The sequence below is a fragment of the Chiloscyllium plagiosum genome, unplaced genomic scaffold (genome assembly GCF_037043375.1).
Source record: "Chiloscyllium plagiosum isolate Xiang-an unplaced genomic scaffold, Cpla_swu_hap1 HiC_scaffold_42, whole genome shotgun sequence".
In the NCBI taxonomy this organism is placed as follows: domain Eukaryota; kingdom Metazoa; phylum Chordata; class Chondrichthyes; order Orectolobiformes; family Hemiscylliidae; genus Chiloscyllium; species Chiloscyllium plagiosum.
In genome coordinates this window covers 32,886,163-32,912,500 of record NW_028270180.1, presented here as the reverse complement: position 1 = coordinate 32,912,500, position 26,338 = coordinate 32,886,163, and the positions used below count along the sequence as shown (strand labels likewise).

The 26,338-nt window shown below is 41.4% G+C and overlaps 1 protein-coding gene across 3 annotated transcripts; it reads right to left on the bottom strand.

Annotated features, from left to right (window-relative positions):
* Positions 1-1,278: 1,278 nt before the first annotated feature.
* Positions 1,279-19,136, bottom strand: skic8 (SKI8 subunit of superkiller complex). 3 transcript variants are annotated; one of them, XM_087981975.1, is made up of 11 exons: positions 19,026-19,136; positions 18,192-18,239; positions 18,076-18,103; positions 15,290-15,395; positions 13,282-13,454; positions 11,396-11,544; positions 10,240-10,333; positions 3,310-3,403; positions 3,103-3,195; positions 1,817-1,895; positions 1,279-1,683 (listed from the first exon to the last, which is right to left on the bottom strand). In XM_087981975.1, exons 2-11 carry the CDS (start codon positions 18,201-18,203, stop codon positions 1,594-1,596), a joined length of 918 nt encoding a protein of 305 aa, XP_087838101.1. In that variant the 5' UTR covers positions 18,204-18,239; positions 19,026-19,136; the 3' UTR covers positions 1,279-1,593. The 3 variants fall into 3 exon arrangements, with proteins under 3 accessions (XP_087838101.1, XP_087838100.1, XP_043536090.1); XM_087981974.1 differs by having other exon boundaries at positions 18,192-18,241; positions 19,037-19,130; XM_043680155.2 differs by having other exon boundaries at positions 18,923-19,071.
* Positions 19,137-26,338: the final 7,202 nt, after the last annotated feature.

The following is a 26,338-nucleotide window of genomic DNA, read 5'->3' as shown; positions in this document are numbered from 1 at the left end:
CAAACACCTTCTTCACTATCCTATCTACCTGTGACTCTACTTTCACGGAGCTATGAACCTGCACTCCAAGGTCTTTGTTCACTCCCTAGGACCTTCCTATTAAGTGTATAAGCCTTGCTAAGATTTGCTTTCCCAAAATGCAGCACCTCGCTGCATTAAACTCCATCTGATCAAGATCCCATTGTAATCTGAGGTAATCTTCTTCGCTGTCCACTATATCTCCAATTTTGGTGTCATCTGCAAACTTCCTATTGTCATATCCAAATAATTTATATAAATGGCGAAAAGTAGTGAACCCAGCACCGATCCTTGTGGCACTCCACTTCACAGGCCTCCAGTCTGAAAAACTCTCCACCACCACCACCTTCTACTTCTACCTTCAACCTTCTTTGTTACTTATTCAAAAACCTCAATCAAGTTTGTGAGACACGATTTCCCATGCACAAACCATATTGACTATCCCTAATCAGTCCTTGCCTTTCCAAATATGTGTAAATCCTGTCTCTCAGGATTCCCTCCAACAACTTGCCCACCACTGATGTCAGGCTCACAGGTCTACAGTACCCTGGCTTGTCCTTACCACCTTTCTTAAATAACGGTATCATGTTAGCCAACCTCCAGACTTCTGGCACCTCACCTGTGACTATTGTCTTCAATTAGAGGAGGGGTCAATAGTGGAGGCAATAGTTAAGTGATAGAAAGCTAAATGGAGAGTTGAAGAAAGTATGCTGGGAATCTGTAACCCACTACTGTAGTGAATATTGAGTCAGAAACTATTGTAACATTTAATAATGTTTAGATGGTCACTTGCATTGCCATTTCCTCCAAGGCTATGGGTCCAAGAGCTGGAAAATAAGATTGGTGCTGTCAGATTTTTGTTTACCAGTATGGATACAATGGGCCTCCCTTTTGTGCCTGTAAACACCAATAAAGTGCCTGCTTCCAAAGCAAGTAATCTAAGCTTCAGCCCAGAACTAAGCGACACTGACAAATTAACCCATAAAACAGTTTAAACCAGTGCTTCGAAAAATGTTTCCCAGCATTGACCCTCATTTCAAGGTTTGAAAGTGGTCACAATCCCTCGGTTACCTGTGAAAGTGAGAGGAGAAGACCTATGTGAGGCATGAGGTGAGTAGCGCAGTCAGCCATCGCTGCTTTGGAGCTCACGGCTCCACTCGAGATCCTGACCCCACTTTGGGAAGCCTCGGTCTAAACAGTTCATAAGCTATTGTTCCCATCAGTGCAGGGTTTTGGCTGCATTAATCACAGTACACCACATTTATAAAACATGGTTTATTCAGGCAACCTCATGAATAAGAACAAAAATTAAGCCTTAATGGGATACAACATCGACAGAAATACAATAAAAGTTCCTTTTGTGGGAAAAGCCATATATATCAAATTAAAACAAAACCTGGAACTGTTGATCTGGTTCAAACAGGACTCCATGATCCCTCCTTTTGGTTCCATAATATTTCAGTCATTATAAAAAGCAGCTTATTGGCTTTCACCCATTCCCACATAGGCACCACTCTGAGCTTGTGCACTCTTGCACCACCCTGAGGGTGCAACTTTACGTAGTGCAAGCAAACTTCAGATTGGACAATCATAAATATGGATCTCACGATCATCTGCAACGGAGACAATTTTTGATCCATTCCCATTGTACTTTGCACCCCAGACCTGTTGAGAAAGCAACATGGTTTTACTTAAAATGTCTATGTAATGAAGCATTTTTAAGATCAAAGAGACAGAACTACAATATTTACTGCTGAGAATTCCAAACTGTACATTGGCAGATTGGAAGGATAGTTACCTGGTCCAGGTGATCGAAGAAGGTGTGCACGCAACTTCTTGAGGCAACATCCCAAACCTTTACGCTTTTGTCAGAAGAGCTGTTGCAGAAAACATGCAACTGGTTACAAACAATCTGACTAGGAACAGGAGTAAGCCATACACCTCTGACTCAAATTGGTGAATCATTCACAGGGTTATGGGAGCAGAAGTGTCAGGCTAATTAGAAGAACTAGACAGCCAGCATAGCACAATGGGTTGAAAGGCCTCCGTTACTCTATAATGCCATAGGCAGGAGATTTAGAGTCTCCTCAGTTTAGTGGACTGACTCTGTGCTGGCTGGCCCACAGTCAAAAAAAAGCAAATAAAAAAAGTAATCCCATAGGCAGCATGGTGGCACTTTGGTAGCCATTTTGGTGACTGTGTGGAGTTTGTACATTCTCTCCATGTCTGTGTGGGTTTGCTAACATTCCCATATGGGAATGCTAACATTCCCATAGTGTCCAGAGATGTGTAGCGTAGGTGGGTTAGCCATGGTAAATGTGGATTATAAGGTAGGTGTAGGAGACATGCTCTTCTGACAGTCGGTGTGGATTCAGTGGTTGGAGTGGCCTTTTTCCACACTGTAGGAATTCGACGATTTCACAAATCAGCACCTTGATTACACAGTGAATGTAAAAGAAAATATAGCTGTACATTTTCCCACATTTATCTTTCAACTAAATCAATTTGATCAGAAATCACCTCAAACCGGTAGGAAATACAGCACAGATACGATGAAAAAACAAATGTGCACCAAGCAGGCCCCAATGTTTCATTCCCCCCCTCTCAAGCCTCACCATGCTCCTTCAATTCCTGACCCCACAGTGCCTGCGCCTCTGCTCTGACCAAAGTCCACGAGCAAGGAGTGAAGGCTGAGGGCAGTCAGATACTATGTGACAGAGAAACTGTTGACAAAAGGTTCTGAAATTATTATTGCTACTCTCAGATTAAAAACAAGGTGCACCGATCACAAGTTGTTCTATTGATAGGGTTAGAGACCAACTGAATAGCCTTAGAAACCTTAGTTTTGGAATTCAATAGGACACTCAGGCTGCAAAGCCGCAATATTGGACACTAGTGCACAAATAAAGCTAGTCTGAAATTCCCCAACCCATTAATTTAAACTAGTGAATGTCCCCATTGAAATGGCAGAGAGAGTCTTAAAGAAACTCTCAAGTCTTTGTATGTTAATGACGCATCACATAATTTCAAGTCTGAGAGTTTGAAAGAGTATTTCAAAATTTAAAGCACTCATTCCACCATTACCTTGATACAAAATGTGTGTCATCTGGGCAGAAAGCGACACTCAGTACCCAAGATCCATGACCACTTAGTGTACCCGCAAGACTGGCATGTTGGCTGTAGGAATGATCAGATTTAGGAGTTGTATTAACTGCACCCACACCATGTATTGGAATTACCAGAACATCATCTAATACAAATAAATGAAGTGGGTATAATAAAATTTCTTACACATCATAAATCTTGATGTAGCCATCATCCGAGGCTGTAATTAGAAGTTGAGAATCCGGAGAGAAAGTCAGAGATCGAATTGGCTTGGCATGACCTAAAAGTAAAAAACAAACTATTTTTAAAAGATTGCTGACAAAAGACATCTTACCAAAGTTTTTTTAAAAATCAGAACAATTTACAAAAATACCAATGTGAAAAGGATCAATGTTTTTTAAATAACGAGATACTGATTGGCCAGCACCATGGAGAATACACGTGTCAGATGATGACCAATATTAATTCCCACCCCTGTTTAGATTTATACCTGATTGGTCAAGACATTACCCTGAGAAATGAAACAGGGGATGGCTGTCATCTATCTTGTTTAGTTTATACAGGAACAGTCAGTGCATGTCTGCAAAGGTCAGGTTGTTTTTTTAATAGATGCAGTTTGCAGTATGTGGAGAACCACTGCTGAAAATGTGTTGCTGGAAAAGCGCAGCAGGTGAGGCAGCATCCAAGGAGCAGGAGAATCGACGTTTCAGGCATGAGCCCTCCTTCAGGAAGCCCTTCTTTCGGGCTCATGCCTGAAACGTCGATTCTCCTGCTCCTTGGATGCTGCCTGACCTGCTGCGCTTTTCCAGCAACACATTTTCAGCTCTGATCTCCAGCATCTGCAGTCCTCACTTTCTCCTGTGGAGAACCACTGTAAACAAGAATTAACAATTTTAAATTGGTTGTCAGTGCACCTAGCACAGGCAGGACTATTTAGAAATTGTTGCCCGATCGCAGAATTACATGTAATGATGGACAGGGAGTTTGGAGTTTTATATTAGAAAATGTTAAGAATCCCTACAGTGTGGAAACAGGCCCTTCGGCCCAAAAAGTCCACACCAACCCTCTGAAGAGTATCCCACCCAGACCCATTCCCCTACCCTATTACTCCACATTTACAATAACTAATGCACCTAACCTACACATCCCTGAACACTGTGGGCAATTTAGCATGGCTAATTCACCCTAACCTGCACATCTCTGGATTGTGGGGGAAACCGGAGCATCCACAGGAAACCCATGCAGACACTGGGAGAATGTCTAAACTCCAAACAGACAGTTGCCTGAGGCCGGAATCAAACCCTGGTGCTGTGAGGCAGCAGTGCTAACCACTGAGCTGCCTCAGATTAGTAGCTATCCTGTTGTATTAGAATGCAAAGATTTACAGGAATACAGTTTCTTATTGATCCATACATTCTACAACGAAGAGACAGACTAACATAAGGTAGTACACTTAAAAGAAAAGAAAAGAATGAGACACAGCTATCTGGGCTGCAGTTGACCCAAGATCTTCCAGGTGAATAATGAAATGTACCAATAGATGATGTTTGAAAAGAGCCTCCAGAAGGCTACTGTAGATTAAACAACTTGACAAGAGCCTTCACAGTCATCAGCTGATAAAGATTATGAAAGCCAACCCAATTGACAAACATGAAACAAAAAAAAAGCCAAAGAACTGCAGATCCTGGAAATCAGAAATTGCTGGAAAACTCAGCAGATCTGGCAGCATCCGTGGACAGAAATCAGAGTTCACATTTCAGGGCTGGTGATCCTTCTTCAGAACTGATTGTAATTAGAAAAAGGTTAGCATATATGCTAGAGAAGGGTAGGGGAAGGAGTAAATGGTAGGTGGAATGGAGTCCAGATAGGGAGGGAAAGAGAAAAGCAGTGGGGCAGACATAGCAGTAGCTGCTAATGGGGATTAGTAGCTGACAATGGGTTATTTGTACTAGCAGCCAATGTGATAGCAAAGCCTAGATGTACGGGTTGGGGTAAGAACATGGGTGGAGAAAGTGAGGACTGCAGATGCTGGAGATCAGAGCTGAAAATGAGTTGCTGGAAAAGCGCAGCAGGTCAGGCAGCATCCAAGGAGCAGGAGAATCGACGTTGCAGGCATGAGCCCTTCTTCAGGAATGAGGAAAGTGTGCCAAGCAGGCTAAGATAAAAGGTAGGAGGAAGAGAGCTTCTTCAAGAAAGGCATCCTTGCAAGAGGATTCGCAGTAGGTTAAAATCTTCTAGGAGAAAGTGAGGACTGCAGATGCTGGAGATCAGAGCTGAAAATGTGTTGCTGGAAAACCGCAGCAGGTCAGGCAGCATCCAAGGAGCAGGAGAATCGACGTTTCAGGTATGAGCCCGAAAGAAGGGCTTCCTGAAGAAGGGCTCATGCCCGAAACGTCGATTCTCCTGCTCCTTGGATGCTGCCTGACCTGCTGCGCTTTTCCAGCAACACATTTTCAGTATGAATATGGGTGTAAGTGATCAGGCTGCAAAATTATTGAACTTGATAGAGTCCAGAAGATTGCAGCGTTCCCAAGTGAAAAATGAAGTGTTGTTCTTCCAGCTTCGCTGGAGCACTGTAGCAAGCCCAAGACAGAGATGATGAGCAGGGAACTGTGGGTTGAAGTGGCAGGCACACTGAAGCGCAGGGTCATTTTTGTGAACAGAATGTAGGTATGCTACAAAGCAGTCACCTTGTCCAAGCTTTGTCTCTGTAGTGTAGAGGAGACCCTATCATGAGTAGTGAATACACCAGACTAGACTAGACGGAGTGAAAAGCAAGTAAATTGTTGCTTCACCTGGAAAGTGTGTCTTAGGTAGTGAGGAGAGAGGAAGTAAACGGGCAGGTGTTACACCTTATGTGATTACATTGGAAGGTGTCATGGGTTGTGGGGAGATGTTGGGAATGGAGGAAGAATGGACAAAGCTGCCCCAGAGGGAACAGTTCCTGTGAAATGCTGACAAGGGAGGGGAGGAGAAGAGAACGTGTGATGGTAGCATCTCACTGGACATGATAGAAATGGTGGCGCATGGATGTGGATGGTTGTGGGTGAGGACAAGGGGGGTGCTATTGGTGTTGTGCAAGGGAACAGAGGGGATGAGGGATGAAGTGAGGGAGTTGGATTGGACATGCCTAAGGTCCCTGTCAATCACAGGAACACACAGTTGAGGAAAGTGGTAGACATTTGGAAGACCCCTCTTTCGATGTTAGCACTATCAGAACAGATGCAATGGAGGTGGAGGAATTGGAAGAATGGGACAGAATCGTTGCAGGGAGTGGGGTTTAAGCATGTATTGTCGAGGTAACTGTGCGAGTCGTGGGTTTGTTGCAATACTTTAGCCTCATCCCTCATAGATATCCCATCTTTAACGTGTGTAAAAAAAAATTAAATGATCTTCCATTAGTGATCATTGATTTTCTGCTTGGTACCGCTTAGAATTCTTTAAAAAGTGATTGGTTGCTTGGACAACCTCAAGACCCCACACTCAGACACTACACAGCAATAGAGGTGAAATTCTTGTTGGAGATGTCACTTGATTGTTCAGTAAAGTTTATTTTATGCAACAAGTATCATTCCTTTGTCACTGACAGCACATAACAAGCCGCAAACTCCTTAAAGACCACTGACCCCCCACCCGGCCCAGTCAATGCAACACTGATTGCTGGTGCTTAATGGCCTCTCACCTTCCATAGAAAATAACCACATGAAGGATTACAAGCCTGAATCCACACTTTTCTGTTCACCCAATTTCATGCCATAGCTAAGAAATGTTTTATTCTTGGTATGTGCAGGCATCCCTGGCTGTTGCTCATCCCTAATTTCCCCTGAGAAGGTGGTGGTGAGCTGCCTTCTTGAATCATAAAATCCCTACAGTGGAAATCAGCCCATCGAATCCACACTGACCTCCAAACAGCATCGCAAGACACGAAGTACACCCCTTCCCCTCCGAACCCTGTAACCCTGCATTTCCCATAGCGAATCCATTTAGCCTACAGGTCCTTGCACACTACGGGCAATTTGGCATGGCCAATCCACCTAACCTGCACATCTCTGGACTGTGGGAGGAAAGCAGATCATCCAGTGGAAACCCATGTTGAAGAGAATGTGCAAACTCCATAGTTGTCCAAGACTGGAATCAAACCCAGATCCGTGTGTGTTGTGAGGCAGCGCTGCTAATCGCTAAGCCATCGTGCCATGCCTTAATCGCTTACAGTTTGTGGGCTCCAATACAGGAACATAGTACAGGAACAAGTCCACAGGTCCACCATGTTTGTGTCGACCATGATGCCAATCCCATCTGCCTACACATGTCTGTGTCCCTGTATTACCTGTCTGCTCATATACCTGTCTGAATGCTTCTTAAACACTGTTATCATATCTGCTTCTATCACCTTCCCAGGCAATGCATTCCTGACACCTACTATCCTCTGTATAAAAATCTATCCTTGTACTATTCCTTTAAACTTTTCTCCTCTTACCTTAAAACTGGTGTCCCCTAGTATTTGATATTTCCAACGTGTACACACCTTCTTCGATCACCTGGACCAGGTAACTATCATTTCAATCTGCCAGAGTACACTTTTCTGTATACATTCCTTTTACATTTGAGCTCCCAAAATGCATCACCTCACACTTGTATGGGTTAATGTCCATCTGCCATTTCGTCACCCAGTTTTCCAACTGATCTATGTCCTGCTACATGCTTTGACAACCTTTCTCACTTGGATTCTGGCTTTTGCCCGAAACGTCAATTTTGCTGAAGGTCCTCGGATGCTGCCTGAACTGATTCACCATTGATCCAGAATCTTGTTTCCAGCATCTGCAGTCATTGTTTTAACCTTCCTCACTTACACAACTCCACTAATTTTTGCGTTGTTTTCAAATTTAGTAATCAGACTACTCACACTTTCATCCAAATAATTCTTATCAAACACTACATAGGTCCCAGCACTGATCCCTGGAGAACACCACTGGCCACAAACCTCCAGTCAAAAAACACCCCTCCACAGCTACCTTTTATCTTCTATGACCAAGCCAATTTTATATCCAACTTACCAAAGCACTGTGGATCCCATGTAGTTTAATGTAGTTTATCAGCCTAGGAGAAAGTGAGGACTACAGGTGCTGGAGATCAGAGTCAAAAACTACAATGCTGGAAAAGCACAGCCGCTCAGGCTCATCTGAGGAGCAGGAGAGTTGACTTTTCAAGCAGAAGCTCTTCATCAGGAATGTGATAAAGGAATCAGCCTACTTGACCATGTCAAACGCTTTAGTGAACATCCACAACATCCACTGTCCCACTCTCAATCATCTTCATCACTTCCTCAAAAACCGCAATCAAATTTATGAGAAAAGACCTCTCCTGTATAATGTAACAATGATTATCCCTAATAAGTCTATTATTTTCCAAATGCGAGTAAAGTGTGTTCTTAAGAATCTTCTCCAATAATTTCCCTACTAATCTTGTAAGGCTCACTGGCCAATAATTTCCTGGATCATGCTGTTGCCATTCTTGAACAAAGAAGCAACATCGTCTATTCTCCAGTCTTCTAGTACCTTACCTCTGGCTAAAATGGATGCAAAGATCTCTGTCAAGGCCCCAGCAATCCTCTCCCTTGCCTTCCTCAGTATCTTGGGACAGAATCCATCAGGGCCTGGAGACTTGCATTGACATGCCCGAGAATATCAACATACCTCTCCTTAATCTTATCATCCATGCCTTTCTCATTCGCGAATACCAATGAGAAGTAATCATTAATGACCTCACCTACTTCCTCTGGCTCTACACACAAATCCCTCGTTGTTCTTGAGTGGATCTCCCCTTGCCTGAGCTACTCTCTTGCTCCTAATGTACATATTAAACGTCTTGAGACTATCCTTAATCGTACTTGCCAAGGTAGGCATTGTAACTCCTTGTTTGAGTTATTTTCTGTTCCCTTTATATTCGTCAAGAGGCTTGGTTGATTTCAGTTTCCTAAATGTTACATATATGCTTCCTTTTTCTTTTTGACTAAACTTCCAATATCTCTTTTCATCCAAGGTTCCCGAATCATTCCATCCTTATCTTTCAACCTCACAGGAAGATGCTGGTTCTGAAATCTGATCAATTGGCATTTAAAAGGTTCCCATATGTTAGATGTGGACTTGCCCTTTAACTGTTGCCCCCAATCTAATTACTCCAGTTCCTGCCTAATACTGTTGTATTTAACCTTCACCCAAGGACCATTCTTACTCTACTCATTACTATCTTAAAAATGACTGAATTATGACCACTGATCCCAAAATGTTTCCCCAATGAAACTTTGATCACCTGACCAGTCTCATTCCCCAATATAAGGTATAGTACAGCCTATTCCTTAGTTTGACTACATACATATTGTTTCAAGAAACCCTCCTGGATGCACCTAACAAATTCAGTCCCATCTAAACACCTGACAATAAGGGAGTCCCAGTCAATCTTTAAGAAATTAAAATCACCCATGACAACAACTTTGTTGTTTTTCTACATCTTTCTAAGATCTGCTTACGTTCCTCCATCTCCCACTGGCTATTAGGAGACCCAAAGCATAGCCAAATTATAGTGATTGCACCTTTATATCCCTGAGCCCAGACCATACAGCCTTGCTGGATGAGCTCTCCCAGATATCCTCTCTGACATTCTCCTTAATCAGTAATGCAACTTCCCCCCACCTCCATACACTCCTCGCTATCTAAATATCTAAATCCTGGAACACTGAGTTGCCAGTCCTGCCCTTGTCTCAACCAAATTCCTTTAATGACTACATCATCATAGTTCCATCTCCTAATCCAGGCTCGAAGCTGATATGCCGTACCTGTTATACTCCTTGCTTTAAAACAAATACATTTGAGACCACCATCTGGCTATGTTCATCAACATGGCCCTGCCTGTTCTTCCGATTCGACTGACTTGACTTAATGTTGACCTTTTCCTCAATCACACCATATGCTGACCTACTGCAAGTCGAGTTGTTTTTTCCTGGATGGTACCGAGCTTCTTGAGTGCCACTAGAGTCACATCAGCCAGACAATTTGGGATTACACATTGTGTCAGAATTGGTTTCCACTTATCGCTCATGCAGAACCCCAGCATTTTTACCTTCTAGCGTATGCAGAAGCTTTCCAGTTGCAATATCAAATATGTTGATGATACCGTCTATAGCACCGCTGGCGAGGTACTTCCCATCGGGACTCTGCAGTGACCACAAGATTCATCTTTTATAACATGAATCAACATACTGCATATGCCATAAAAGAATTTTCCCATGATGCTCTCACATTCTGCACTGAGCAACACAGAACTAGTCATAAAACACAGATATTGTTAAAGAGCAAACAGCTTACTTTTCACTGAAACTAGTTAATTCTATTCAACTCCACTCAATAAAAGACTTCACCAGAGAGCAACATTTAAGGGCATAATAAATCAGTGGCATGGGTCATTCAGCCCATTGTGTGAGAACTGACATGCTGCAATTGTGTTTAATAATCCTTTTCTGGTATGTAACATTTCCCACCTCCAAACATGGTTAAGGTCAGGTAGGTAACTTCCCATCTGGCTATCAGACAAGAGCTTACACATTTTTCTTGTTCATGGTAAATAGGTTCGCCTCTAATTGCTATTGGTTGTTCAGTTTGAGCATGTCAAAAGAAAGCAGACAAGATTTAAAACTACTGTTACTCTGAGCTCATTTACTGACTGTAACATGAAACAGTCAGATACTTATCAAGTCTCTTTCCATTATAATCAGCATGGCTGCCACAATTTTGCAGTCTATGTGGTTACAAGCACAAGATTAAGCCATGCACCAACCTGCACTTATATATTGCCTTTAACACTTCATTGCAGAGGTATCAAACAGAATTTGGCTTCGAGTCACTCAGATCGAGGCAGATGAAGGCCATTAATGAACAGTAAGGAAACTTATACAGAATACAAGACCAGAATTGGAGGAGTATTTCAGAGCATTGTTTGGCTGAAGGAATAAATTACCAAGGTAGGGAGGCACTGAGATCATAAACTGTGTATATAACATCAGGCTCACAGTATAATGGCCCCTGATCGTGTTCCCAGCTAATATGCAAATGCAGTAAAAATAAAGTCCTGAATGTAGGGGGAAATCTGGTCTACTTGCAGGAGAAAACTGCTGGAGATGGATCAGAGAGAATATTCAGTTGAATTAGAAAGGAAATTCTTTACCGAGATTCAAGATAGCACATAAACTAAATAAAATTAGTCTTGTGGTTTGTCTTACATATGCAATACTGAGGATGAATTTCCCTCTTGTATCCAAGGAAGATTCCTTCTTGCCACTTTCAACACCAAAGATATTAACTTTCCCCAAATGACTCCCTGTTGCTAAAAACTTGCCGTCTGGAGAGAAGGCCACGGACCAGGCGTCAACTGAATGAAAACAAAGTACTTCATTAAAACCAGTGTTGGTTATTTTAACACAAAGCTGTGGAAGAAAAAAAAAATCAATGCCAAGTAAACTAGAGAATCTAATTTGATTTGAAGCTGCTACATTCCCCGTCCAGTACACAGTTTGAACAAACTTGAAAACATGAAAGAGTTTCACAAGTCAGGAGCAGATAACAAGTCAGTGAGGCAAAGAAAAAAATAAACAAGAACAGAAACTGGTCTCCTTCCTATCGGAAAGATGTTGTGAAACTTGAAAGGGTTCAGAAAAGATTTACAAGGATGTTGCCAGGTTTGAGCTATAACTTTTTCACCAGAGGGTGGTACATGTATGGAATGAGCTGCCAGAGAAAGTGGTGGAGGCAGGTACAATTGCAACATTTAAAAGGCATTTGGATGGGTATATGAATAAGGAGGGTTTGGAGGGATATGGGCCGGGTGCTAGCAGATGGGACTAGATTGGATTGGGATATCTGGCCGGCATGGACAGGTTTGTTGGACCAAAAGGTCTGTTTCCATGCTGTACATCTCCATGACTCTATAACAGCCAGAGAATTAAGACAATCATGGAAAATAAATTGCAGTTACGGACCTAAAGCCTCTGTCACACAACTGAACTGTAAATGTTATAATAAACTAGCAATTCATTAACCTCACATTTCACTGAGAATGGAGTTTTAACACTGCCCATCACTATCAGATTGTACACTGATATGAAGGTTCAGATAGACAAACTGTGTGAATTATTTCCTAATTTACAATTTAAATCTAACACATGGCACCCAAACTCAAAACACGCATTTAAACTGAAGTTGCTTTCCTAAGAGCAGAGGAGATTGATGGGGGACATGATTGAGATTTATAAAATTATGAGGAGCATAGATGAGTTGACAGGAAGAAACTTGATGGAGAGATCAATGGTCAGGAGGCTCAGATATAAGGTAAAGGGCAGAAGCTTTCGAGGATGTGTGGGGAATCTGGAACTCATCAGGGTGGTACCTGCAGAAATCCTTTGAACATTTAAGACATATTTAGATGTGTACTTGCAATGCCAAGGCATACAAGAAATTGGAATCAGAATGGAATCGCAATGAGTCTAAGGATCCTTTTCTGTGCTGTGGATCTCTATGTCTTTTACTCTGCAGATTAACTCTCAGAAAACTGAATCAACTTCAGATTCCTCCTCAAACCTGTAGATTCTTGTGACTAGAGTGGGCTGTTCATTGAGATTTTAAACAATTGATCCGTTTTCTTGGCTATGTTTATCACTATTTGATCTTCGATCTTGAATCCTTCATTTCATCCCTCCACCTCCCTGAAATTTCCTGAATTTGAAGACTTGAGAATATAAAACAGCTTCTGAATTAATTTGTTTGAATTTAATCTTTCTCATCTCTTCAAATCAGGAATATTTTGCAGAATAACATCAAGTAATCTGTCAAGTATCCACCAGGATACAGTAACATCTTATGTTAGATGGGAGCTGATCTCTACTGGCTGGAGATGGCATTTGAAATGACTACACAAAGTTCATCATGTCCAGATGCATGGAACAAACCGCAAGATTCAGCATTGACAGCAATATCAAGAGCTACTTGATTCAAATTGTTGAGAATAACATGTGAATGCACAATCATTAGAATTCAACCAATATTTGTTAATTATATAAGTTACAGTCACAAATGTAATCAAGTAGCAGTAATTTATTGAAAACAATATTACCTGGTCCAGCATCCAAAGACTTAATCTGTTTGCCTGATTCTAAATCCCAAAGGCGGATATGTGCATCCAAAGAACTGGAAGCTGCAGTGGTGCCAGTGTGATTAATGTCAACTGACACAACACCTAGTTGATGACCCTCTAGAGTCCATTGCAGTTCCAGCTTCTCATCCACCCTGGAACAGAAAAGATACATGAAACTGAAGCAAAAATCGAAAAACAGAGCTGATCTCCTGCATGCCACTCCCAACCAAAGTCCACAACAGTTCGATCATCAGCCTACACTACAAAACCCATTACTCGACTGACTAATACAAGTTTCTAATATCACATGCTCAAATTTATATTTAGGAAAACAAGGTAATCACAAGGGCAAAAGGTTACTGCTGTTTTTGTGATGACTGGATAAAGGTTTAAAATATTGATGTGACAGAGAGAGAAAGTGTTTCCGCTAGCACTGGGAAGGATTGTTTTAAAATTGTGCAGGCAAATATTTTAGGAGGGAAATCAGAAAGTAATTTTTCACAGAATTCTCTTTCTCAAATGACAATTGATGCTTTATCAACTTTTAATCTTAGATTGATGGCTTTTTTCGTTAACAAAGGTATTAAGAGACTTGATTTTGGTCATGGATCAGCCATGATGTCATTAAATGGAGGTATAGGCTCAAGGGGCTAAGCGATCTACTCCTGTTATCCTCTGTGAAGGTTACCAGCTGCTTACAAGTCTCTGGAGTTCAACCAGAAAATATATTTTGCTGCTATTCATAATCAGTTTCATGTAACAGACAGTGTATTACTCATAAGGACACAACATCTAACAATCAAGCATTTGAAACATTTAGGTAAAAACAATGACTGCAGATGCTGGAAACCAGATTCTGGATCAGTGGTGCTGGAAGAGCACAGCAATTCAGGCAGCATCCGACGAGCAGCAAAATCGACGTTTCGGGCAAAAGCCCTTCATCAGGAATCCTGATGAAGGGCTTTTGCCCGAAACGTCGATTTTGCTGCTCGTCGGATGCTGCCTGAATTGCTGTGCTCTTCCAGCACCACTGATCCAGAATTTGAAACATTTAGTCAGGGCAATTGCAAGTTGAAATGTGCAAACAAACAGAATAGGCCATTAAGCCCCTCAATTCTGCTCCATTCAATTAGATCATGCACAAATCAGGTTATGTACACACCTTTCATGTAATATCAATGGAATTCAAATAACATTTAGCATTTGGTGAGTTACAGGGACATTGCAATACTGCCTACAGCTTATACATGTATGGGTGAATACTGATTGCAGCAAGTGAGGTCATGCAACAGGTCGTTAGTTTACTACAGAATATATAAGTGAATCTGAATTCCCAACTGAAGAATGTTTCTAGCCAAGAATAAACATTCAGTAAAATACTGAATTTACAAAAATCATTTGTTAGTTTATTTTTAGCTACTGGCCCTTTTCTATACTTCCAACCCGATGCCTCAGCATCATTCACGGCCTGGTTTAAGAGGCAAATTTACTAAAGAATTGAATAAAATTAATTCTCATTATAATTTCTCCTTTAATATCTTACCACTGTGAGACATGGTAAGATTTTAAAGATTGTCATGGAAATGGAAATCAAAATTGATTCCACTCCTTTGTACAAGTTTCAAAGTGACATCCCAGAGCAAAACCTTTAAGAATTGTGACACCACAAGCCTGCAGCATGTAAGATTTCAAAACTAAAAAAAAAACAAGTCATCAGTCATGTACAAACTGACCCAGTCACTCAAATTTAAATTAAATTAGTCTCTAATCAACAAAGACAAAAAATTCAAACCGTTTTGGCATAGATTTGGTGGGTTGCGGCCTGTTGTCCCCATGTCTAGATTGAAGGGAAAAGTACCAAACCAGTCCTACTTATTTCTCCAGTGTTCTTTAAAGTTAAACCATTAAACTATTTTGATCTAAGGATGCTGACTTTTGCACCAAGACAAAGTTCCAAAATCCACAAATCGGAATATCAGACACTTACCATTTCCAGACTTTAACAAGGTCATCCAGTGACCCAGTCACTATGGTTTCTGAGCTATCCTTCTCACTTTTTCCCCAAGCCACAGACCAGATAGAATCCTCATGAGCTATCAAGAGATTAGAACCAGGAGCAAAGTGTTGAATACTCATTTGAAGATCTTTACTTCAACAAATAAGTGATACAGTTAATATGCAGAAAGGATTGCAAAGCTGATTGGAAGTGTAAAGTTTCCTTAACCTTGAAGATGAGAAACGGATGCAATTTGATTGGTTCAAAACTGCTACCAATCAAAAACTAACATCCAGAACGAAAAAGTTATAGAGTTTGAAACAAGATAATGAAAAGTTGAGCTAAACAAGCAATTAGCAATGACAATGACAGGCAACAAGAACAGCAAGCAGGCAAGAAGAAAAGTCAGTGGGAGCAATCAAACATTCAGTCAAAGCGAAGTAACATCATTAAACTAATTAGCTACTCGCAACATTGCTGTTTGTGGGAACTAGGATTCAAATTGATTGCAGTGGCCCAGATCTTCCAGTCTTCAGGTGGTTGAAGACCAGAGGGAATCTGAAAGATGCACTGGGACTCCTTGAAAATCAATTCTTGTCGACTACAGTTGTGTGAGGGATTCAAATTTCTGATAGGTAATTAACTAGGGTCTGGAACCTTTTGAAAAAAAGTCACCAACTCTTGAGTTATTGACTTCAGGTGGTTCCAACTTACTAATCTTTAGAGTTAGCCAGGAAACGCCAGAGAGATTAAAACCTACTCTAAAGGTTTAGCTAGCTATAAAACTGACTTCCCCACAATCCCCAATCAAACACTCAGACACCCAAACTCATCAATACCCAAAACATGCTACACATTCCCTCACGCATCTACTTGCCATGGTATCTCTTCACCCATCCATATGCCACCTTACTCCCTGTCCCACTTAGCTGCTCAGAGTAGCTGTCAGAGAGTTTGGAACTACTAAACATTTCATTTCCTGAAATACAGCAACTACTACAGTAAGAAGGGGCATAGTTTCTGTAACAATCCATTCTGATGTTGCTGCACGGTTTGCTAGAATACAGTTTGTTGTGAAGGACTCCCCACTGGATGTCAAGCTGGAAAATTCCTGGGAAGGTAACAGAGGAACCTTTTGTCTGAGCTGGGTTGGAAACAAGGATTCTAAGAGAAAGTGAGGACTGCAGATGCTGGAGATCAGAGCTGAAAATGTGTTGCTGGATAAGCACAACAGGTCAGGCAGTATCCAAGGAGCAGGAGAATCGACGTTTCGGGCATGAGCCCTTCTTCAGGATTCCTGAAGAAGGGCTCATGCCCGAAATGTCGATTCTCCTGCTCCTTGGATGCTACCTGACCTGCTGCGCTTTTCCAGCAACACATTTTCAACAAGGATTCTAACCCAGATTGAAAGATTCGGGCCAATTCCTACACTTTCAAAGGACTTCACTGACTGGTACAAAATCATAGATTCCTGTAACAAACATTTAATCAATTCACAAACTGCTTCAGTTATAAATTCATAAGATCCAATGACCTCAAGATGTGGAATTCAACAACCCTACTCGACAGAATTTCTATTCAAGTGGAAAATATCTCCTAGTGCTCTCAGTGATAAGATACTAGCAGGGGTATCAGATTATTATTTCTCATTTCACTCCCACCATCACAAAGAGTCAGTAGCACCAATGTGTACCATACAGGAACATCACCACCTATGAGTGCCCCTCCAAGCCACTCACCATCCTTACTTGGAAATATATGGCTGTTCCTTCACCATTGCTGGGTCAAACTCCTGGAATTCTCTCCCTAATGGCATTGCGGGTGAAAGGTGGACTGCAGTGGTTCAAGGTTCACCACAATCTTCTCAAAGGCAACTAGGGATGGGCAATGAATGCTGGCCAGCTAGCAATGCCAACATCCCAAGTGAAAAAAATTTCAAAAAATCTCATTTTCTAATCCTCAAGGTTATCTTAAATAATATTCTTAAAACTCCTCCTTCTTGCTTTCTTTTTTGAAGTGCCATTCTCCCATCATAAATATGTAAACTCACATATGGAAATGAATAGAATTCTCTCAGTTTGTAGCATTAGGACTTAGCTATCCGGCTTTTCATCCTAGCAATATATCATAGAATCATAATCATAGAATCCCTATGCGTGAGGAAGCAGGCCAATCAACCTGTAGAGTCCTCAGCGACCTTCTGAAGAGTATCCCACCCAGATCCACCCCATCCCTTTAACCCTGCATTTCCCATGGCAAATCCACCTTGCCTGCACATCCCCGAATAATATGGGTAATTTATAATAGCCAATCCACCCAATCTGCTATTCTTTGGAGTGTGGCAGTAAACTGGAATACCCAGAGGAAACCCACATAGAGGGAGAACATGCAAAGCCCACAAAGGCAGATACTGGAGGGTTGAATTAAACACGGGTTCCTGGAGGTGGCGCCCATTTCACATACTGTTTCACATAGTGTTTCACATACTTCTCTCACTTTCTCTTCCTCAAGAGGAACTAATCTTCAAGCTAATGCTTGACCTCCCGTTCTATGCAAACATAATCTATAAATACACTGATGCATTCAATTTTGCAATTGTTACAACTGTGATAACCATAATCATTTACACTGCATATGAATAATGAGTTGGTGGAGAATTTGATTTTCCCCTTTAATTAAAACATGCTTTTATCTAGGTCTGCACAGCTGAAGCATTTGGATCTAACTTCTCACAATTTTAGGTATTTGCTTCCAAATGATAATGAAGGGACACTCACCATGTTCCTGCTTAAATAGGATACTGTACTGGAAACAGAAAGATAAATTCTGTCAATAAATGAAAAGGATCCATGATAAACAAATCATTTCACATCTTTTACAAATATTTATTTACCTGGGTGGTCATTCTTCTAACTTTAGTCAGATCTCTGTGAATGTGACTCTGCAAAAAGATGAACGTTGAGAAGAGGAGAAATAGGCCATTAAGTCCATCAAACCTGATCTGCCAATCACATTAGTATTCTCTGTACTTATCTTCCCAGTTGTGTGGGCCTTTTAGATCTACGCGCACAAGAGACTTCTGGAACCAGAGGTTAACAGCATGCTGACCACCATACGCAGAACATGGGAGCGACTGTGCTCACTTTGAGGGAACACTGATTAATATGATCACAGCTTACTCTCTAGCTCAATACCTTATGCCTGTGCTCTTCCCAAAGGCCATGACCCTTAGCCTCTGGAAATCTATCTATTCGGTGATCCTTAAACATATTTGGTGACTTGGCCTCTACAACGTTTTCTGGCAAGGTATTCCACAAATCTTTGGTTGAGGAAGTTTTTCCTTATCTCAGTCCTAAATGACCTTTTCAGTATCCTGGGACTGTGGCTCCTGGTACTAGACCCCCCCAATCAGAGAAAACATCTTCCCTGCACCTAGTCTGATGAAGGCTTTTTGCTCGAAACGCCGATTCTGCTCCTCAGATGATGTGCTGTGCATTTCCAGCGGCACACTCTCGACCCGAGTCTATCCTCAGCCTGTTAGAATTTTACATGTTTCTGTCAAATCCCCTCCCGTCCTTCTGAACCCTGGTGAATCCAGGCCCAGACAAACCCATCTCTCCTCACCGTTATAAACCTAGTGAGCCTCGCTGCTGCACTCCCTCTGTGACGGATGAGGTTTATAACGGGGCCTGAAGCGAGAGAGCGGGACTGGCGGCTCGGAGCTCACCTCCTCCTCCTCCTCCTCCTCCTCCTCCTGCCGCTGCCACCGAACCCCCGAGTAACATCAATCAAGAGGGAACGCTCCTTTGACTCCAGGCGGAGGCTCCACAAACGCTCAGTAGGCCTCGAGAACCATGACAACACGGAGGAAGTGACGACTCAGACGGCGGCAGCAGCTGCTTCCGGTTCGGTACGCAGGTAGGCGGGGCCGGTGTCACGCGTGCGCACTGAGCTTGCCCCACCCCCCCACCGGTCAATTTTGGTTTTGTTTCATTCTGAAGTCATTCAGCTTCAGAGCCCAAGTTCCGGTTGTGAATGTGTTCACTTACAGAGATGGGGTGAAATGAGGGGGACAGGAGGTTACTGAGTTCCTGCCTCTCAGTAACTGTCATTAATTTGTTGCCAGGCGCACTCTGTTTGAAACCAAGGCAAAAATTGCTGGAAAAGCTCAGCAAGTCTGGCAGCATCTGTGGAGAGAAATCAGAGTTAACATTTAGGATCGAGTGACCCATCCTCAGAACAGGGTCACTGTACTCAAAACATTAACTCTGATTTCTCTTCACAGATGCTGCCAGACCTGCTGAGCTTTTCCAGCTATTTCTTTTTTTTTGATTTACAGCATTTGCAGTTCTTTTGGCTTTTATTTAGTATCACACTCTATTTGACTTTAATTTGGTGTACCAATAATAATGACCCATTAAGAAAGATAGGATTTGTTTCAGAGGCATGGGAGGATATTTGGGAGAATGCAAGGAAGATATCAATTTGCAATAGGACCCATGCTTCACAGTTGGAGATTCTCCACAGGGTCCACTTAGCCCCAGATCTTTTGTCAAAATTTAAACCAGGGGTATCTTCAGCATGCCCCAAGTGCAAGGTCTATACGGGTACTCTTACCCATTGTCTTTGGTCTTGTGACAGGCTTCAAACATATTGGAGCGCTGTGGTGGGTGCAATGGAGAGGATTTTGGGTGTATGGGCGGAGAAGGACCCTATTTCGCTCCTTTTGGGCCTACCCATTGTATTTCCTGCAGACTCGCATAAGAAAAAGCTTTTCAATATTCTTACGTTCTGTGCAAGGAAGAATACCTTGCTGGGTTGGATATCAGAAAAAAACCCAGGCCTGTCGGATTGGCGGAAGATTGTTATGGAGCATATTCCCCTGGATTCTCTCACAAATATGGTACACCACAAAACTGAGAATTTTTACAAGACATGGCAACCCTTTTTGAAATACCTGGACACAGATTTATCTGCCACACTAACAAGGGCTTTTATAAATCTGTAATGATTGTGTTTCATGAGTCCAATATCCAGGGAGGAGGAACTGTGAATAAAAAAGAAAGATAGGATTTGTATTTGTGTACTGCCTTTGGCAGCTTCACTCCATCTCAAAGGTCCTTTTTTGAAGTGCACCCACTGTTTTCATGTAGTTAGCAAGCTCCTATACACTGTCGGCTGTCTCAGTTTAAGGATGATGTCTACTCTAGTGGCATGTTTCTTCTGTGGGTTTCCATGTTGACATTGCAATTCTCAACCCACATATCTTTATGAAGCAGAAGGTCACATAAAGTAGTGGGATCAAGAGCACAGGATTTGCCTCAATTCCTTCTCTGCCATTGCTCTGTGGCATCATTTATTTGTCTCAGAGTGTAATGCAACATAATGGATGAATAGTTTACATTTTAATCAATTGGCAACAACTGCTTTCCAGTCATTAATGTAAATCCTGCCAAGGTACAAGATAGAGGAAGGGAAAAAATGTGTTTGTAAGAAGTGCTCCTTTTTTTGATGTATTTTCAGTGTTAGAGCTGATTTCCTTGAATTCTAGGAGCAGTAATTACTGTATTAAAAGCTCTTGGATTGTTTTGGATCTTTGGGGAAAATAGATCAAAATAATGTCACTTTAAAAATAAGGAAGGGAGAGAAAGGCAGTGACAATTACAACATTTAAAAGGCATCTGGATGGGTAAATCAACTGGAAAGCCTCAGAGGGATATGGGCCAAGTGCTGGCAAATGGGATTAGATTTATGATCAGTATAGATGAGTTGGACTGAAGGGTCTGTTTCTCTGCTGTATATCTTATGACTATGATTCAAGGAGAGCTTCAGTGTCTTCTATAGAATTTTATTTCTCTTCATTGGAACATTAGCCATTTGAATTTGAGAAAACATGATCTGGCAGGAGACTTGGCTTTGAGTTGCCTGTACGTGATTTGGTTGGAATTTTGCCTGAATGCTTCCAGATGTGGCTACAAGGACACTAGCACTTATTTGATGGTCCTCCCATTGAATCCAATGAATGAGGCAGAGACATTGCTGATGGAATTTGTTTAGTGCTATTTTGTGAAAAGGAAGTTGTGTAAAAGTGGAAGACAGGAAGCTAGAATTTGTTTGTAAAATTGTAAAATGGGGGAAGAGTGTCTGGTCCCTTTAAAAGATGATGTTTTTTCCCCCTACACTTAGTGATTTGAAAAAAAAAATGAATGTCTGAACAGCAGTTTAAAGTGCTGGTACAGAGAATGTCCAAATTGAAACATTTTCCATCGACAGCCAAGCAGCATTTTTATCAAGACAGCAAGTCATAGAGTCCAACAGCATGCAGACAGACCCTTTGGCCCAAACTGGTCTGTGCCGATCAAAATGTCCATCTAAGCTAACCCCATTTCCCTACACTTGGCCTATATCCTTCCAAAACTTTCCTACCCCCCATGTATTTGTCTAAATGCCCTTTAAATATTGTTAATGCACCCACCTCAACAACCTCCACTGACAGCTCATTCCACATGCGTACCATCATCTGTCTAAAAAACATTGCCCCTCAAATTCCCATTTATTTTTTCCCCTCTGATGTCCTCCAGTCCTCGATTCTCCAACCCTGGGAAAAAGACTGTGCATTCACCCTATCCATGCCTCTCATGATCTTATGCACTTCTCTAAGTCTTTTCAAATTTAGCTAATCAATTTAATCCTTAGATACTAAAACCTATCAAATTTAAGTCTGATTGTGTTGACAACCTCAAACCAATCTGATAGTAAAGAAATTAAGAGGTCATTAAGGGTAGGAAGATGAGGGAAGTTTGGAAAATTGGGGAGAGCCAACTGCCATCTGAAGAGATGACGAATGTAAGCTCTTTAAGAAAGCACCATCTATTTATAAAACATACCAGCACACTTTTAGCTAATATTCTAGACAAAAAGAATTACAGAGAAAACATCCCCAATAGCAGAATTCACAGAGAGAATGGTCCTGTCACAAGAATTTGATAGAGAGAGGCATTTTGGAAAGAAAATCAGTGGAGAGGATGAGGAGCATTTCGGAAGATACATTCTTTGTAACTTTGAGAGACTAAGTTTTAATTTATTATTTTCTTATTACTAGAACTTATAAAAGTGGGACTTGTACTTAATAGAAAAGCATCCTATTAGAATCTTGTTTTATTTGGGAATTGGTGATGAGAGAAAAATTGCTTGGTTTGTTAGTTGTTCTGTTAATTTGTTCACCGTTGGAATTAGATAAATAAATTGCTACTTGTTGAGTGTAGAGTGAGTGAATAAATTTCATTCCATTTAACCACTCCTTTATGAAAGATTGGGGGATGAGAGGTAGGATATTCCGCTTGTCACACTTCTTTATCAGGTTATGAGACAAGGCAAGCTTCTCTGGTTGGTTCAGTTTTAATTATCAGAGGGGTGGCGACTCTGCTTCATATGGGGTAAGGGATATAAGCCAAATGATGGCAAGGCGACTAGATTAATTTAGGATATCTGATTGGCGTGGACAAGGTGGACCGAAGGGTCTGTTTCCGTGCTGTACATCTCTATGACTGTGCAATACAAAATGCTGTGTGCACTAAGACACATGTTGACTTATGGAGTTCTTCGTTGTCAAACTCGAGATGCTGCAGTTTGTAGCAGCTGCACTTGAACAACTGATCCACTCTTGGATCTCCTTGTCAATGGTGACCTTTTGAGAGGTGGTTGCCAAGGTATAAGGGTAATTAACATATTCTACAGACTGTCCTTCAACAGATATAAAGGATATGGTCTGTTATATTCTTCATAAAAAATCTAGTAGTTATGTATATATATATCTTGGGATATCATATACACTGTTGCACATATACTAAAAGGCAAAAACCAGTAAAATATACAAGCAATGTGTACTTGTTGAGAATGTGGTGCTGGAAAAGCACAGCAGGTCAGGCAGCATCCGAGAAGCAGGAGAATCAATGTTTTGGGCATGAGCCCTTCACCAGGAATTCATTCATTCCTGATGAAGGGTTCTTGCCTGAAACATTGATTCTCCTGCTCCTCGGATGCTGCCTGACCTGCTGTGCTTTGCCAGCACCACACTCTCAACTCTGCTCTCCAGCATCAAAGTCCTCACCTTCTCCTAGATGATGTGTACTGTTTCAACTTCAAAAGGAAGCATACAAGCAGTCTGTTCATTCCTTATTTTTACATTTCTTTAAACAGCTTTTCCATCTGTAAGGCATCATGTATCAGTCAAGGAACTAGTAAAAAACAATAAGAGAACCACTCAATTCAGTCTGAACTGTGATTTGTTTGAACAAATGGTATCTAGAAGACATAGCACAGATGTATAATCTGCATTGGTATAATGTGCTTGGGGAGCGCTGCTCCAAAATTAGTGCTTCTAAATAAACCTGTTGGACTATAACCTGGTGTTGTGTGATTTTTAACTTTGTCAGCCCAGTCCAAAACTGGCTCCTCCTCATCTTGGTAACATTGGTTGAGGGATAAATGTTGACCAGGATCTCAGAGGGTCCTGTGCACTTCTTTGATGTAGTACTGTGAAAGGTGGCATCGCTGATAGTATAGCGCTGAGACTGGACATTCACAAATGAAGATGATTTGGGAAGGGAGCTGCATTCCTTGAGTGGCAGAGGCTAGGAAGGGTGACAACTTGAGTTTATGAACAGCTGGAAAGAAATTCTTCTTTTTACAACGACTGGTGTCAACAGATTTATGACAAAGGTCAGTTTGCATTTGTCTAGATTTTACAGTTTCATGACTGTCATGAACCTAGCTGATTCTACTACTGGACAAGTGAGATCCCAGGCTGAAATCTGGCTTGACAGATGTTTTTTGTTTGATCTTAATGAAATGATCTCTCACTGGAAAAGAAGCATGCAATGTTGTATATTTAAATTTTACAATAAACAGAAGTTTATTACATAAAGCAATTAAGACAAAATAGAATAAATCAAACTATTTATATATGACATGTATTTAAAGATTTTGTAATATATGGTCAAAATACAATCCTGTTAACACGAAAAACACCCTTTTACAGTACTCACACCCTTTTCTATCCCATACCAGGTTTGCTTTCCTGGGCCTTCAATTACCATTGTGATAAGGGCAGCATGGTGGTTCAGTGGTTAGCACTGCTGTCTCACAGCACCAGGGTCTAAGGTTCAATTCCAGCCTTGGGTGATTGTCTGTGTGTAGTTTGCACATTCTCCTTGTGTCTGCGTGGGTTTCCTCCAGGTGCTCCAGTTTCCTCCCACAGTCCAAAAATGTGCAGGCTAGGTGAATTAGCCATGCTAAATTGTCCCATAATGTTAGGTCAGAGGGAAATGGGTCTGGGTGGGTTACTCTTCGGAGGGTCGGTGTGGACTGGTTGGGTCGAAGGGCCTGTTTCCATACTATAGGGAATCTTATCTGATAACCTCTTCCTTGATTTGTTTGACAACTGAACTCAAACATTCTAAGCCTAAAATAACCCCTTCAGGATTATACACAAACACATCTGGTCTGGAATTTTTAAACTAAACTCTTCAGTTTAGTAGCTTACTTTTAACAATTCTGAACCATATTCTGTCTTTCTGTGGAACAAGGGCTTTACACATCCATCTTCTGTCAAGACCCCTCAGAACTGCAAAAAGCTGAAACTAAAAAGCTGTCTATCAAGCTATGGATGTTTCCCCTAATTAAACCCCCCAAAATTCCAGAATCTTTCATCTGAAAGCTTAATTAATGTATTACACTTTACTTTTTACAAATACTCCCAATATAAACAAATTTAATTTAGCCTCAAAAACTATCACTTTCAGGTCTTTATTTTTAAAAGACTTTGCTGTGTTTATAGAAATTGTTACAATTTAATCATGCAACTCCTTCAAACACACAGAAGATCCATATGTCACTTGGTCAAATAAAAAAGTCCAAACTCAAAACTAAATTATATTAAAGTTTGTCAAATCGTGGTCCAATTTAAATTGAAGATGCACATTTTAAGAGGCCAAAATTAAGGAAAGTAAAGTTCTGGGGAGGATTGTTGGGGCAGCTACATTAACAAGGAGCAGAGGCCATTGGAGGGATTTAATCAAAAGATGAGAATTTCAACAAGAGGAGACAGACTACACAGCAGTGACGTACAGCATGGGAAGAGGTAGCTTGGGGTGGTATGGTGGCTCAGTGGTTAGCACTGCTACCTCACAGTGCCAGGGACCTGGGTTCGATTCCTACCTCTGGTGACTATCTGTGTGGAGTTTGCACATTCTCCCTGTGTCTGTGCGGGTTTCTTACAGGTGGTCTGGTTTCCTCCCACAATCCAAAGATGTGTAGGTCACGTGAATTGATTATGCTAAATTGCCTGCAATGTTAGGTGCATTAGGCAGGGGTAAATGTAGGGGAACTGGTCTGGGTGGGTTGCTGTTTGGAGGGTTGGTGTGGACTTGTCGGGCCAAAGGGCCTGTTTCCATACTGTAGGGAATCTAATCTTGACACAAATATATACACTGTGGAAATGTGCCTCTCTTAAACTTATGATTAGATTCATTTTTTTGTCTGCATTTAAACCAACAGATGGCAGGAAAGAGCTGAAAGGGGCAGAAGCCGACAGAATGAAAATGGTAATTGGACGCTCAGCCAGAGGGCCTATTAAGTCATAGGACAGCTCGAAAGCTCAGGAGTATTAAATAGGTGATGAACGAGGACCCCATGCACAGGAGCGAGCGATCAGCCTGTCAGAGTGGCAATCCATAAATCAATGAAACTACAGAGAGACAGATAGTCTCAGCAGAAATCAGACAGCTGGGGTTGTTTCTATTTGCCACATTGTCAATGGCAGACAGTTTTACAGTCAGACAAACTTGATTTGTACAGAATTCACTGAAACATCTTTTTCCTTTGCAGTGGAAAGCATTGTTTTTCTTGTAGAGTCCGACAACTCTCTTTTTTTAAAGAAAGATTACCCCCTGCAACCCCCTTCTTTATTAGATTTCAAAGCCAAACCATTTTGTAACTTGAAAGTAGGAATGGATGGCGAGGAATATCTGTGCGATACTG